At 32.2% G+C, this 15,959-nt stretch overlaps 1 protein-coding gene across 2 annotated transcripts; it reads left to right on the plus strand.

The window, feature by feature from the left end:
* The first annotated feature begins 3,025 nt into the window (after positions 1–3,025).
* On the plus strand, positions 3,026–7,498 carry LOC145612248 (protein CHROMOSOME TRANSMISSION FIDELITY 7-like). Of its 2 annotated transcripts, none has more exons than XM_081667627.1 (6): positions 3,026–3,307; positions 3,420–3,675; positions 3,759–3,854; positions 3,988–4,056; positions 4,168–4,517; positions 7,223–7,498. In XM_081667627.1, exons 1-6 carry the CDS (start codon positions 3,171–3,173, stop codon positions 7,272–7,274), a joined length of 960 nt encoding a protein of 319 aa, XP_081523753.1. In that variant the 5' UTR covers positions 3,026–3,170; the 3' UTR covers positions 7,275–7,498. The 2 variants fall into 2 exon arrangements, with proteins under 2 accessions (XP_081523753.1, XP_081523752.1); XM_081667626.1 differs by having other exon boundaries at positions 7,231–7,498.
* The last annotated feature ends 8,461 nt before the right edge of the window (positions 7,499–15,959 follow it).

The following is a 15,959-nucleotide window of genomic DNA, read 5'->3' on the forward strand; positions in this document are numbered from 1 at the left end:
AATTTTGTTTTACATGTATATCTAATTTAATCTGAGAATTAAATTTGAGCTAAAAAGATTGGAAAATCAAAGTACGAAGAGGTATTATATCTTTATAAATCGTTTACATTTATTAAATTTTTTATAAAGCTTTTTAGTTTTTATTAATTAATTTTATGATTAAAATATTTTTTTTTGTGATTTAGATAGCTTAATCAAGTCATCAAATTAACTTAATTTTTATTTTTAATTATATGGTGATTACGTTCGGGCATCAATTAAAGCCAACTTCGTACAATTTTGTCCAAAATTAATTAAAAGAAAAGTTTACTCCATTAGATACTTTTCAATCGTAAGCAATATTGCACGCATTGTCAGTGACAACATAATTATGATTTAATTTTTTCATCGTGATTGGGGATGATGAAAAAATTCCAATGCTTAGATTTCATTTTGTACAAGTAAAATTTTTAGATCAATTTCACAACAATTTTTCACTTTGGTCAATAACTTGATTTATTTTATAAGACTATAAAGATTATTTTTATATAAATTTTATTTTTGCTAACATGTTTTATCATTTTGATTAGATGGAAGAGATATGGATGTGAACGAAGTTGGTGATTCTATCGATATAGAAGATAATAGTATACATGTCTTTATTATTTTTTAATATTTTGATTTTTTTTTTTAAAAAAAAAAACGAACGATGATTTAGAATTTAAAAATAATTTTTTTCACGTTAAAGATTTTATCCTAATATGTAACCGATAAAATATCATATTTACAATTTTTTTGACGATATCATATTTACAATTTATTCATATTTTTAAATTTAGTTGTCATATAATTAACAACCACAAATAAAATATAAAACAACAATAAATAAAGTCGCATTATAAATTACATTAAAAAAAATACTTTTGTAATAGGCAATAACACTTTAATTAAAATATTATGTGTTTTTTTGTCTGGAATTATTAAATAGTAAAATAAATCAAATAATTTTAAAAAAACTTAGAATCTATACGAAAATATTTTTTTAATAGATTTATATATGAAAAACTGTGCATCGCACGGCCTTTCATCTATTATATATATAAAAAAAGGGGAGTTTTTTCCCAAGTTTTTGAAGAGCCACGTAGGATTTAATTTTCTTAGCACGTCATGTAGGATTATAAATTTTTGTTGTAGCCAATTAAATAAGAGATTATTAATTTCTTTTACAATTAAATATATAATTCAAATGCCACGTAAGCAAAATTGACGAATGACATTTTAAAGTTTAAATTAATCAAATACAAAATATTATCTTTTGAGATTATGAATTTTATCTAATATTTTAAAACTAATATAATAACAATTTTAATCACATAAATATGAAGATTATTTTATAAAAAAAAATAATAACAAACCGTGCATCGCACAGGCCTAGTATTTATAATACAAGTGTAAGGCCCCGTTTTATTCATCTTATTTTGCTGAACTGAAATTATTTTTATTGAAACAAAATTATATTTGTTGAAATTAAATTATTTTTACTGAACTTAAATTAATTTTACTGAATTTAAATTATTTTTGCTGAACTGAAATTATTTTTACTAATTATATTTGCTGAACTTAAATAATTTTTACTAAACTTAAATTAATTTACCGAACTGAAATTATTTTTGCTGAACTGAAATTATTTTTATTGATTTTCTATTATAATTTTTCTTTAAGAAAACTAAATTTTTTACTAAACTGAACTTATTTTTACTGAAATGAAAATTATTTTTACCTAACCGAACTTAATTTACCGAACTAAAATTAAATAAGTCATCCCGTCCAAAAAAAAAAAAGGAGATAAGTCATAAGTATCAAGTATGACAAGTCACATGTATCTAACAACTTAGGCCTTGTACGTTCTTTTGAGCTTCCAGGAAGAGCAGAGCAAAGCAGAGCAGAGCAGGGGTCAGCAGAGCAGAGCGGATTAAATTTCAGTAGAGCAGAGCAGATTTCAGGATAGCACAGCAGAGCCGAGCCCAGCAGAGCAGAGCAGAGCAGAGCAGATTTCAACATTATTATTAATACTATTATTAATGTTGTTGTTATTATTATTACTATTATAATAATAATAATAATAATTATTATTATTATTATTATTATTATTATTATTATTATCATTATTATTATTAAGTGCATATACCATTGATTTAGGTGAGTGAAAACATAAATATATGTGTACCATATTTAACATATGTTAATAGTAGAAAGAAAAAAGACAATGGTTTACTTATATTTATTTGACAAAAATTTTAAAATAAAATGATTTAATGAGTAATAATGATTTTACTTACTAGTATAAATTTGTCTTAATCATATATTTTTAACACTAAAAATAATATGATATACAAAGTACTAAAACAACCTCTTTTTTTTTTTTTTTTTTTTTTTTTTTTTTTTTTTTGTTTAAAAATTCCTAAATTGTATGGAAATATTTGAAAAATAATTCAACTCAATGAACTAACCATCAATACCCACATAAAATGTTTCTACATATCTAATATCAAATATATATATAAAAATTGTTATTATTATTATTTATTTATTTATTTTGAAAGAATTGTTATAATTATTAGAAATTATTAATTAATAATATTATTAAATATTAATTCTTAATAGTTTGAATTATTAAATATTATTATTGATAATTATTATCATTAATTATTATTATGATTAATAAATATTAATTATTATTAATATTAATAATTATTAAAATTATTTTTTATATTAATAATTATTATAATTATTCAGAATAATAAACTATCATCATCAATACAATATTAGTTATTATTATTGAATATTAATCATTAATATTGTTATTATTAATTATTATTTGAAAATAGAGCAGAGCAGAGTAGAGCAAAGCAGAGCAGATCAGAGCAGATTTCTTTTGAGCAGAGCAGATTTGATTTGAGCAGACCAGAGCAGCACAGCTCTAAAGAACCGGGGCTTACTCAGTTACTCATATTATACAACCCCCCAAAAAATTGAACACTTTGGCGCGATAACAATTTTTTACTTACCCTCCTCAAATTCGAGATAAACGAAAATGGAGGGAACTAAAAATCCAAAGTAATCTGCATATTCAGCTAAAAACCCGAACTCCATCAGAATTCTGCCAGAAATTTATTGCGATTATTGAAGAAATGCAGAAAAAGATTGAATCATTCTTCAAACACTCATCAAATCTTCCCCCATCTGCAAATTCCTACGATTTATTCGACGGAATTAGGGCACCAAAGTACCCAGAAATTCGAATCAAATACACTCGTCAACCCACCAGGTACTTCAATTTTTTCCCTAAATTATGCATGTATAGCTTCAATTAATCAAATTTTATTCATACCCAGATCTTTAATTTGGTTAAAATCTAAGAATTTTGTCCTACAATTTAGGGTTGAAGAATCGACAAGTGATGGGTTAATTGGGGAAGAAATTGTCGATGAGCAAAGAGAAAAGAGTGAGAAATTGAAAGGGATGAATTTAAACAAGAAGAGAAAGTATGCCCAATTTCATTTGGAATTGGGTCAGTCTGATTTTCTTCTTCATACTTGTAAAATTTGTGGGATTCAGTATACTAAAGGGGATGAAACAGATGAGAAGGTTCATAATTCATTTCATAAGAATTTTACTCATGGAATACCATTCAAGGTGAGATTTGCACAATGTTAGCCCTTTTTCCAAATAGTAGTTCTGTTTTTTCGGATTGGTTGAATTGTTGTATTGATTTACAGGGTTGGCGACAAGAGCGATTGATTGATCTGCCAGCACTCGAAAGGGATCGTATCGTTATTGTTTCGAAGTGTGATCCTCCAGCTCAACGGAAGAAGGTTGATATTTAATTTCATTTTGTTCTGAAATGGCTGTTATTTCTATGTTGATGATTTTTTTTTGGGTTTGTGGACAAGATTGAGATGATTGTGCAGTAAAAATAGCTTTTTGTTGGGATATTATTATGTTTAGGTACAAGAAGTTGTGAAAATGATGGAGATTGAGCTGGGTGATGGGTGGATTTTCCATGAGCTTTGTCAGGTTTGTACTGATATGTTGGAGTTATCAGACTTATCACTTCATTTCGTGGTTCGGAAGTTGTTCTATACAGATAGATTATTGAGTATAACCTTTGCTTAATGGTTGTTGCAGGTGTATTTGTTTATATCCTCTCAAAGAGTCGCGGGCTGTATGATTGTGGAGCCAATAAGCAAGGCACACAAGCTCCTTCCAGACTCGGTGCAAAAAATATCGGATAGTGCTAGTGGGAAAGAAGTAATAGCTAAAGCAAAGACACTGCAGTTTGGTACGATATGCTTTCAAAGGGAAGTTTCCAGGAAAGGCTCAACCCATAAAAGGTCGGAGGCTATGGATTCTAACTTACTTGGATCCATTGTCTGTGAAGAGGAGGCTACACCTGCTTCTTGTGGCATTAGAGCTGTTTGGGTCAGTCCATTAAACCGACGAAAACACATTGCAACTCACTTGCTAGATGCTGTGAGGTAACTTAGCTCTTCCAACACTTTAACTATGGTTGTGTATGAATATCCATGAATGAGAATATATGACTGATTAGAATAATGTCAAGAAAGTTGTTACTAATGACCTATTATAGTTATGTAAAAAGAGTCCTGCCTTGCATTGGACACATAGTGACTAACTATCAGCGACTCCTTGTTATGGTCCATTTACCCATGCCTAGGCAGAAAAGAAGAGAGATACAAATTAGGTATGTAGAGATAGTAGTCATTTACATTGCATTGATAATGGTTCTGCTTGAGTAAATTTTTTTGGCAAAGTCACAATACTTTATACTTTTGTGAGGTTTAAAATGCCATAGAAAACGAGACAAAGCCATGTATTCTAATATGTCTTTATGAGATGACAACCAGGAGCTATTTGTTTAGGATGTGAATGTTGAATATGGATTCTGGAATCAAATTTACCTGGGTTACTAGGTGCTTAGGTTCACTACTGTGGATAGAATAATTTTATTACTGCAAGAATCTGGAATCTGGATGAGGGCATGAGGCACCTTAAAGCTATTATAATCAAGGCAGATGTTCTGGTTAGTGAGTTATTAACTTACTATAGAAGCTTAAAACCTTGAATAGATGCTAAAAAATATCATTATGGCAGTGATGGAAATTTGTTTGGCTAATGCATTTTACTGCTAGATGTTATTTGTTGGATTAATAAGGTTTCTTGGTGAAACGATGATCTAGAGTGTTAGTGAATGCAAATTGCATACTGAACATAGGTGATTCGGTTGTTGGAGTTGCAGTAGGTCTTTTCTCATGCTAACTATTATGATTTTAGAAGAAAAGAATAAAACCATAACTTTAGCATCATTCAAGTGTCAGATTTGCATAATGGCTGATAGAAATCTTGCAATGCACTCACATACCTTCCAAAATTAGAAGTCTGAATTCCTTGTGCTCTCTCCTCCCTGCTGTCCGGCCTTGGCATGCTCTTTGAAGGTATGACTGTGAGTCTGTGACTAAGGGTAGTGATGTAGAAGTCAGGAATTCGTTTTCCCGTGTCTGCAGCAGAAATTGGAAGTAGAAAAGAAAGGTTGGAGGAAATGAGCCAACGAGGGGTCCATTTTCCTCCCTTTAAATAAACTTAATCTCTTTATTATTGCCCACCCACCCCCCAACACACACACCCCTCAACCTTACTTTCTCTTCCTATTTTTTTCTCCCCCTCCCTTTCCCTCCTCAAAAGCTCACCAAACAGAATTTTAGTTATGACATTGAATTGCTGCAAAAGTAAGGCAATAGTACAACACATCCCAGACTGTCTTCAGCATGCCCTCTTTGCATTTGTATTTGTATCTTGTAAGGATGTGATTGATGTGATTTTTGTAGAGTAGCTTGTCATTGTGGCCTTTTGGGTGCACTCAGGACGAGGGTTTGGTTTGCTGAGTTGGTGATATGGAGTCTGTAAAGTTTGTTACTGCGTGTAAATTAGCTACTACAAATTATAACTTCTTATATTAACTAGGGATTCTTACGCGCGTGATGCGCGCAAGATGGCTAGCCCTTGAAGAAAAATTATTATTGGTGACTATATGCATATTTGAATGCTTTTTTATTATATCTATTTGCTTGGTAATTCATAAATACTTATTGAGACGAATTGATCAAATTAACAAATCATACAATAATAAACTTTGTAATTTTTATATTCAATAATAAATTTTTACTTTGTATTAATTAGTGTTATATTCCAAATAGGAAAAAACAATATATATATATATATATATATATATATATATATATATATATATATATATATATATATATATATATATATATATATATAGACTAAAAGATGCTTTAAATATTATAAACACAACAATTAATCATCTTTGGTACAAGAGAAAATTTTAAGACTTTTGAAATCAATGGGGGTATTATTTACCAGCACTATTCATATGAGCATTCTTAGACTTTTTATAAGGTAGAGATAGGGATGTCTCATGCTCTCATCTTCTTTGTGAGGTAAAACTATATCTTTAGAGCTGTTTTTGATGCTGGTAGTCATTTAGCTGGATAGAACATTTGACAGAAGCTCATACATTCTCATAGTAAGAGTTCTTCTTGATGATCCCCCAAACATCATTCATAAATTCTCATTGCATGTTTACCATGTATGCTATTGAGGAGCCTAAAGTCTCAACTTTTTTGAAATAATTGATGGCCATAAGATCCTTGACTCGGTTGTCTAACTTGCCTTTATTTCTCGCATGCTTTTTGATGGCATTGACATAGATTCTCTAATGAACAAACTTCACAGTCACCCACTCACTAAAGCAGTAAAGCACCTATAGACATAATCTCTTAGTCTTGTACTGCCTGGCTTCTCATTGCATATAATCTCTTTGTCCAACTCCTCCAATCAACTCATAACTGAGTGACTATCACTCTATCGAGCTTTGACCATTGGCTGCCTCAAATGTTTCATAATCATTCTGATGTTATATTACTTTCAAGGTTCATCAATTCCCTCATTCCCTGGATAACCCTGCAGCTTCATAAATTACTCTGGTGAGGCTAACTACCATAAAATGTATGACAGGGGAGTTATTGAGAAGATTAATGTAATTTAGAGCAGCATAAATTTTCCTTCAGTCTTTTTCGTTTGCTTTTGTTGGCTAATCATATTCTAGTTGTATTTATATTTTTATTCTGATGTTTAAAAGTCATGCAGGAAAAGCTTCTCTACAGACTATGTTCTTGAGCACTCGCGATTAGCATTCTCTAATCCAACCTCAGCAGGAAAGGCATTGGCAACCAATTATACTGGTACAGGATCTTTTTTGGTGTACAAAACATAGTTATACCACTATTACTTTTATACTCTAATGTATTTGCTGTATCAAAACTTGTAAGTTTTGAAATCACACCGGTTTTAGCTCTGAATATCTTGTAAACATTTTATCTTTGCATTCTGCTAATTACTTACCATTGTAGCCAAATCTCAGGAACCAAATTATAACCCAACTTTTATTTAGCTTAGGGATGCACTATATATTTCTTTTACTATTTTTATTTTTTTGAAGGAAAGCTTATGGATGCATTATGTATTTCATGGTTAAAAAAATAAATAAAAATAAAATACATATCCTTCCTTTTTTCTTCCTCTTCAAAAGTGGGCTTAGGAGTACAAGGCCCATAAGATTATTCAAATCTCAACTTTCAAGCCTGTTGCTTAAGATTTCATCACCTTTTAAAGCAAGTGGGGAAAAAAGCTGCAAAGACCATAAGATCGTTTGTTAGTTGATGTGTATATACAAGTACAGTATATTTTTGCATAGAATTTTGGTGTGGAAGCATGGTAGGTGGATGAAATCATTGTACATAATCCTGCATTTTCCCAAAAGTTCACATTTTTGTGTGCAATAACTTGTTCTTTTTAGCACTTTTTCATTACAATGAAGGCGCAATATTACAAGTTTGCACATTAAAAACATTGGGAAACTGTTTAATATCTTTGAATCAAAGTTATGGATTTGCTAAATAAGCTTGTAAAGTTTACAAGGAAAAGAAAATTAGAGAGAATATAGTTTGTACTTGTATTATATTTTAATGCATATTTTTTTTTTTTTTTTTGGAGTTGTATTGGGTGCTTGATGTCCTAATTAAAGTAGTTTAAGTTACTACTTTAGAAACAATATTAGAGTAGATCATTCATAAACTACTCTTGGATTAGGGATAATATATTAAGGGGGCAATAAAAGTCAAACTTCATAAAACACAAGTAATTAGAGGTGGTGTTGTAGAAGACATGATGTTTACAAATGCCATAAGGTAGTTGTTTCATGAGAAAAAGAGAGAGATGGAGGAATTATTACCCTGATAACGAGGGTAATATATAGTTACACACCCTCCCCCTAGTGTAACTATTACTCTCAAAATGAGCCTCTTTCTTCACCTCATACCTCACCATCAATATATAATTTTTTGTACAAGCACATCATCACTATCTCCTCCTTCCGTATTTACTTTGATTTTGCTTAGTTTGACTTTTATTACCCTAGTAATACATTTCTCTCAATCCAAGCATGCCCTTAGGAGGGAGGCATTCCATTGGGAGGATGAAGAGAAAGGAAAACTATAGAGGAGAATTCACAAATTTGAGTGGAGTAGTGGAAGGCCTAGGTTATAACTTCCAACCTATCATGTAATATCCATTCATTCTACAACCTATGAGTTTCATTCCTAACTCAATATTTTGTACTAGGAAGAAAATTAGGAGAGTTTGAAGAATAAAAGAAGACCAAGAAAGTGAGGGGGGAGGGGAGGGGAGGGGGTGACGATGATATGCATGTTATGTGCGTGTTAGATGTTCACTATCATCCTTGAAATTTATATGAGATAGGTTCACTCCATATACCCATATGGAGGTAATACTTGGTAAAGGTTCCGTTATCAGGGTGATGCTGCTTAATAGAACTAGAAGCATACATAAATTGTTCCAAGTGACTAATGGTTTTGGCAATTGTGTTGTCTGTACATACACATGTTGGCTGTGATTTACGTTCTGACCTATTAGCTTATGTGTTTGAGAGGGAGATAGATTTAATACAATGTGTCGCAGCTCACCCTATTTCAGATCACGCTTGGAATGAAGATAGTGAATTAAAATGTGATAGGAGATAAATTGAGTTGGAGGATGATAGATTGATGCGTGAAGGTATTGCTGATTGGAAAAGGAATTGGTGATAATGGTTCCCAACCACTTCCCTGCACCCAAATGAAAGTAACAATTTTTACATTGGTCCCCCGTCTGACCATCAATGCCTCATCGGCTCATCCCTTCTACTACTTGGTTTAGCCTCCTTTCCCCTCGACTAAATTGTCTTGAAGAACGTTCTCAAAGTGAATAGGATGCAGGGAAATGAATTGATGCCGCATGAAGCACATCTTCTCCATCTCCAACAATTTTTGAAGTATACTGTTTGAAATGTTACAGTATACTTCAAGCATGTTTAAATCATGAAGAAAAAAAACACTACTGTTTTCTGATATCTAGTGCTTTTTATGTTTCACTTGTCAAGAAAAGTGCACAACATGATTCTCTCATCCCACACCAATCTGAACATAAACTTTGTTATGGATCAGCAGACTGAAAAATTAGGCATTTTGCTCTTCAACCATGGGTCTTGATGGTCCTCATAATAGTGGTTTTACCTCCTCTTTACAGCACAAAAAGATTGCACAGAATGATATAAGCAGCTCTGCACTCATCCAGCGACACCGCGTTCTTCTAATAGCTATTGTTCTCCTTGTTTTACAGTGCACAATATACCTTTATTTTGCTGTCACACTGGGATCAGATGACTTATGTTCTGGTTTACTGGGAACAGAAAGAGAGTCCTCTCTGGTAAATCATGGCAAGGGGAGTTTCAGCAATGGAAAATTGAAATTTATTTGAAGCATGACGGTGAACCAACAGTGTGCATCGACGTTCCTGCCAATTATTTGGAAATATTCATCCCGAACTATTTAATACAAAACTTACATTGTATACATGATCGACGGATACTATGTCCTTGAGAAAATCGTAATCACTAATGATCCAAAAGAAAAGATTGGGTATCTGTAGGATGTTTTTTATATGTACCGAGATCTCTCAGAAAATGGTAATTGACATATCTATGACATTAATATGCTGCGTTAACGATAATAGGTTCTAACTAGATCGATTCAAAGTTGATTTACTGAGCTCCAATATCATACGAGTATTTGGTTGACCATTAACTCATCAAGTGACAATGTGCACCACTAATGGTTGGAATTGCTGGGAACGTAAAATAGAGTAACTGCAAGCGAGCAAAAAACCTTTTACTCGACCTACAATGCTTAATAGTTTATTAAAGCTCATTGACAGTGTGATGGCCAGATATCAAAAAGGAGCACGATTATAATAAGCAATAACAGAGTTGCTTAAAGTTGCAATAAAGACTTCAAAGAGTATTAAGCAATTCGCAAATTTCGTAGTTCAAGAGCAAAAGTTACTTGAGGTTGCAATAAAATGTACGTTGTATTAAGCAATTTGCAAAATATTTATTAAATTATAGCTCTGAATGATTTTGATTTCAATAGAATCATCAAGCATATAAGAGCATAACAAAAAGTAGAAACTAAATGGTTTCCTCTCATCAAGCACAAAAAATATATCCTCCTCTTAACTATTCCTGTGAATTAAATTTTGTGTTAACTAAGAAAGAAAATGAACAGACTGCACTCAAGGAGCAAACAACTAACCAATCCTTTAAAAGCTGGTACACTATCGTTCAGCGTATCAGGTATTATGACAAATGAGTGCTATCATTTAGCTGAAGATGAAGAGAGTCGTGCGCTCCTTGCTTTGTCAGCCTTTTCCGCCTTTTCCAGGTAGTCTTGATGAGATTGTTGCTTAGATCCTTTACAAAAGTAAAATACAGTTTAGTACAAATAACAACATAGTATCAATCTTTTCATGGCAACACTGGGTAGGCCAGCTATAACAGAGTCATTATATCATAACTAGCAGTTCTGGCAAGATCATTAGGAAAGCATTATTTATGAAAAAAATGTTTGCGGTAAAAAGTATTTAAAATGAAAAGTTAAAAACATGTTTTTAAACAATGCTGCCAAGCGCGACAAAGATGAGTCACTGACTCATTGAAGCACTCACACAAATTCAAGCAGAGAAGCTGTCAAAACCAAGGAATTGTGGTGTATACTAATACGCAATTAGCATAGCACTAGCTTTATAGTTTATACCACCACTTTGAAGACTAGCAACCTCCAACATTATAATGTCAGTTTTGATATACAGAATGGAGGTTGAGATACCATAGCACACAAGAGAATGCTAATTTGTTTATCATAACAAGTGCAACATAACTTATTGCCCAAGATACATCTACTCTAACTGAGAAAACTGTTGGTCTACTAACTTGATTGCACTTTCAAAAGAAAATCTACCAAAACATTTTCATGAAAATGGTGGTTGATAAGTTGCTAAATTATTTTATGACTCACATACTGCAGAAGAGTTGCTAAAGGTTGAATATCAGTGTAATGCAATTTCTACCAATTTAATATTCCAAATGGATTAATGTAGACATGGGAATATAAGATATAAGGGACAATTTGAAAATCAGCTCATCAAACAACATATGAACAGAGTTTTAAAATGCATATGTTGACAGCCAACAAATTGAAAAAAAAAAGTAACAATAATTATCACTGCAGTGGTCAATAGGAATGAATAATAGCAAATTACAGCAATAAATAGGACGCCCAAGTCGACTGAAGAATGGTCTGATAGCCTGACATGCTAAACCATGAGAGTGAAGGGGCTGTTTTTCAATTGAGAGGAAAGAAAAGTAATCAAAATCCTATCATCAACCTATAGTCTACTTTGAATTTATATAAGTTCTTCAATTTCCTAAAAATAACCCCTCTGCAACCCCCTCAATCATCCTCTCCTTACCCTCCCCAACACATAAAACTCTAACACTGGTGAAGAGATATTGATTGTTGAGGTGGTGTTAAGTGGCAGTGAGGCTATGTTGTGGTGGGAGAAGAGATGGATGGTTTAAGATAACGTGCGAGGATGATGGAATAGAGGAGGATGCCTCGTTTGAAATGCCAAGGGGATTAGAGAAGTCGGAACCATTTCCAATGGCCATCACAGGGAAATTCGGGAACACTGGTTAGAGAGAAAAGGAAAAAAAGAACCCCAAACAATAGAGAAGTAAGAGAGAAGATTCCTTATCCCGTTCTTGAAACCCACAACAAAACACAGCCTATAATTTGTATCTCATTTATCAAGTCCATGATGTCTAAGTCTGAAGGTTGACAAGTCAAAATGTATATGGATTCTGAGGAAACTATAATTGTACCTGAAGCAGAAGATTCTAACATGCGCAGAAACCATTAGAGCATATATATGCATCATTGCAAGAATACAATCAGTTGGGCCTTAGCCTTATGCATACATCAATTCTTTCTATATGGTGGATGCAGTTATCAGAAAAGAACGACTGATAAAATTGAAGCCTATAATCAGAATACAAAAAAGACTACTACACATATAAAATAATCTCATCAAATGACACCCTTTTCCTTTTGTCAATAGTACGATTTCTTATTAATATAACCCAGCAATCATGTACTTGTTACAGATTCTCATCAAATGACACCCTTCATCAGTGTAATTCTTATGCTGAGATTGTACACTTGAAGCCATCTAAAAATCACTTCTAATGAAGGGTACAGACCTTTGTAGCAGTTACAATTTACTCAATCATTTATGTAGGATTTGATTTCATGATGCAGCAAAACAAAACAATCGCTTTCATTCTTCTTCTTCTGCAATCCCAAAATCACTCATATTCAATTACTCCAACGTTTGACAAACTTACAAGTCCTCTACCTCTACATTACTGAATCCAAAGGAAACACAGCACATTCTCTTTGAAAGGAATTCCATTACAAACTCAAATAATCAAAATCATAACAATGATCATAACAATCCTACAGAAATACAATTAAAAACAAACATTAATAAAACTATCAAAATAAAAGCCTAATTCAAAATTTTCCATGAAACAAATTCAACCCCAGCAAAAAAAATGCAAGAATAACCCAACAGATAAAAACCCAATACAAAGAATTGCATAAATGAATCATAAACAAAAGAGGAGAGAGAAAGAATGGACCTCGAGTCATGAAGTACCAAGGAACGGCGAAAACAGCAGTAATAATGGTCAACCCTACAAAGACGTGCTTCTTATCTCCACTGTAGAGATAGTAGTTTAGTTTAGTTTTGAATCCTCCGCCATTTCCATTGCCATTGCCAAATCCATTGCTTGCGTTTGATTTACCTTCACTTGCCATTTTTCTGAGAGCTCCCGACTATTGGATCCTTCTTATGTTAGGGTTCATAACCTGGTCTAATTTTAAAAGGAGGGGATATGAGGTGATCATTTGCGGGCTTGGATGGGTAGCGGGCCGGGTCTATGCTTATTTTTTTGTCCAACGAGATTTATGTGGCAAACCCAAACCTTTTTATGCGGGCTTGATACTTTGTTCATGACTGCTTGTTAAACGGGTCGGGCTTACCCGTGGGCTAACGGGCCTTAATTTTTGTTTTATTTTTTATAGCACTAAAAAATCTTTTTATTATTTACTTGTGCGAAAATTATTTTGGTATAGTTGTTTTATAATTTTTTATTTCACAAATGGTAATAGAAATTAAATAAAAAAGGTTGAAATTATGACATATGTTATAAATATATGTAAGGTAAAACTTATTTAATAAGTGTTAATGATAAAATATAAAATTAAAATGAATAATTGTAACTAATAAATGCTTATATTTCAATATAGTCTCTTTGTATTTATATTCAAAAATACACAAAGTATGTCATAACTAACTAACTAAATAAAATTTTTAAAATAAGAATATTATTATTATTATTATTATTATTATTATTATTATTATTATTATTATTAATAATAAACGGGCGGGGCGGGCTAGCCCGCAATACATATTTCTTGTCCATACCCGCCCATTTATGTTAACGGGCCGGGCCTAATCCGCCCAAATATCCAATTTTTTCAAAAAGGTTGTCCAAGCCGGCCCTTTTTACGGGCCGGGTTGGGCGGGCTTAGCGGGCCGTCCCGCCCATGAACAGCTCTCTCTAATTAGTGCCACTGTACGTCCGCACCCAAAAAAAAAGGAATGCCTTATTGTAGTCCTTGTAGGCTGATAGAGGTGGCAAAATGCGAAAATTCTTTAGTAAATGACATGTACCACAATGTACTATTAAAGTAATGTACTGCTATGTACTACTAATTCTATTTATCTAATATACTATTTAATATTTGTACTTTTAAACAAATTTTAAATCTAGCTAAGATGGTCAAGTATTTCCTGGTTTCACTTGAAGGTATCAGGATTGATTCTTTTTCCAAATTAACTTAAATTTTTTTTTTTCAATTGTAGTGCTTATTATTTATTACAAAATATTTTTTTACATATTATTTAATGTGAATACCAACACTTAGCCTTTTTTAAGATTCTTTTTTGCCATCTCTTATTGTCCAAAATTTGATTAAACATTATATTCGTTATAATTGTCTTATACTCTTAATTATTGACTAATTGTGCCATATACCTTACAGAGAGGGATTAAATTTTCACAAAATATGATAAATGAGCATTTAATAATGGGACAGAGAGAATATTTATACAATTTATTTATTCTTTTTAAGGCGACATGATAAACAAAACATGAGATCTATTAGTTGAGCCATTAAGTCATCTTGACTAGAAAGGATGCATAAAGCACCATAATATTTCTTTTGCCGCATCCAATTTATATGTAGTGTTATAATTATAGCTTATGTAGGATTTGAATCTACATCTATGTACGAAGGTACATTGCTCTATCATTTGAGGCAATAAGCTTTCAAATTAAAAATAAATAAGCCATTCAATAGAAAATACAACACAATTTTAAGAGTACAAAACAAAATGTCCACACGATATGAAATTATTAAGCTAGTACAATCCATGTCACTTACTCGTACATAAGAGCAATTGAGCAAACACTTGATTTGGCAACACAACACTTAAGTTCAAACCCCAAAGCTTTTGAATAATTATTAACTAGTGAGTAGCCCGGGCATTGTCCCGGGTTGCTACTGTTGTAGACGTGCAATCGATAAATTTTTTAAAATTGTATAATAATTATTATTGTCAAACTAAAATTGAGTTTTTTAGTATATTTTATTTAATTGAATCTTGTGGTTTGCACTTATATAATTTTTTTTTTTACATATTGATAATATACTTGATAATTGGCTTAGATGGTGAAATGGTTATTCTTGTTGTAAGAGATTGAGGGTTCGATCCCCCTTATCCTTATGTTTTTATATTTAATAATGCTGGTTGCTTGGGTGATGTGGCATCATGAGACATTGGGAAGATGACGTGGAGTAACAAAAAAAGGGACTGCGTGGCACATCGACGTTCTTAGGAACGCCTTTTAATATATAGTATAGATTACTGTAGACACCCATTTGTGTCTCCCCAAAACCAAACCCAGTGATGAATGCCTTGCGCGTTGTGTCATTATCGAATTAGGTGAAAGTGATTTGAAAGCCAAGTGTTGCGGTTTAGTTTTAAATTAAATTCTTTTCTCTCTGTTTTTGAAAATGACTTTATTTATTTGAAATAGCCGAACCAGTTTAGTTTGGTCCATAATTAAGGCCCAATAATAGTATAGATGGATGGGGCTCGAAGAGACCTTTCCAACGATATATTATAAGCCCAATTCCGATGAATATTGAGGAAGTTATGGCCAAAATACTAAACTGGGCCCGGTTAATTATTTTAATACGGCCCAATGATCTAGAGGAGGGCCCAATATTAAT

Source organism: Chenopodium album, chromosome 24 (assembly GCF_948465745.1).
Source record: "Chenopodium album chromosome 24, dcCheAlbu1.1, whole genome shotgun sequence".
Lineage (NCBI taxonomy): Eukaryota > Viridiplantae > Streptophyta > Magnoliopsida > Caryophyllales > Amaranthaceae > Chenopodium > Chenopodium album.

Excerpts from the sequence above, each read along its gene's own strand:
- LOC145612248 (XM_081667626.1), top strand. The coding sequence starts at position 3,171 with ATGCAGAAAAAGATTGAATCATTCTTCAAACACTCATCAAATCTTCCC. Across the intron at positions 3,308-3,419 it reads TACACTCGTCAACCCACCAG|GGTTGAAGAATCGACAAGTG; the intron begins GTACTTCAATTT and ends CCTACAATTTAG. Across the intron at positions 3,855-3,987 it reads CTCCAGCTCAACGGAAGAAG|GTACAAGAAGTTGTGAAAAT; the intron begins GTTGATATTTAA and ends TATTATGTTTAG.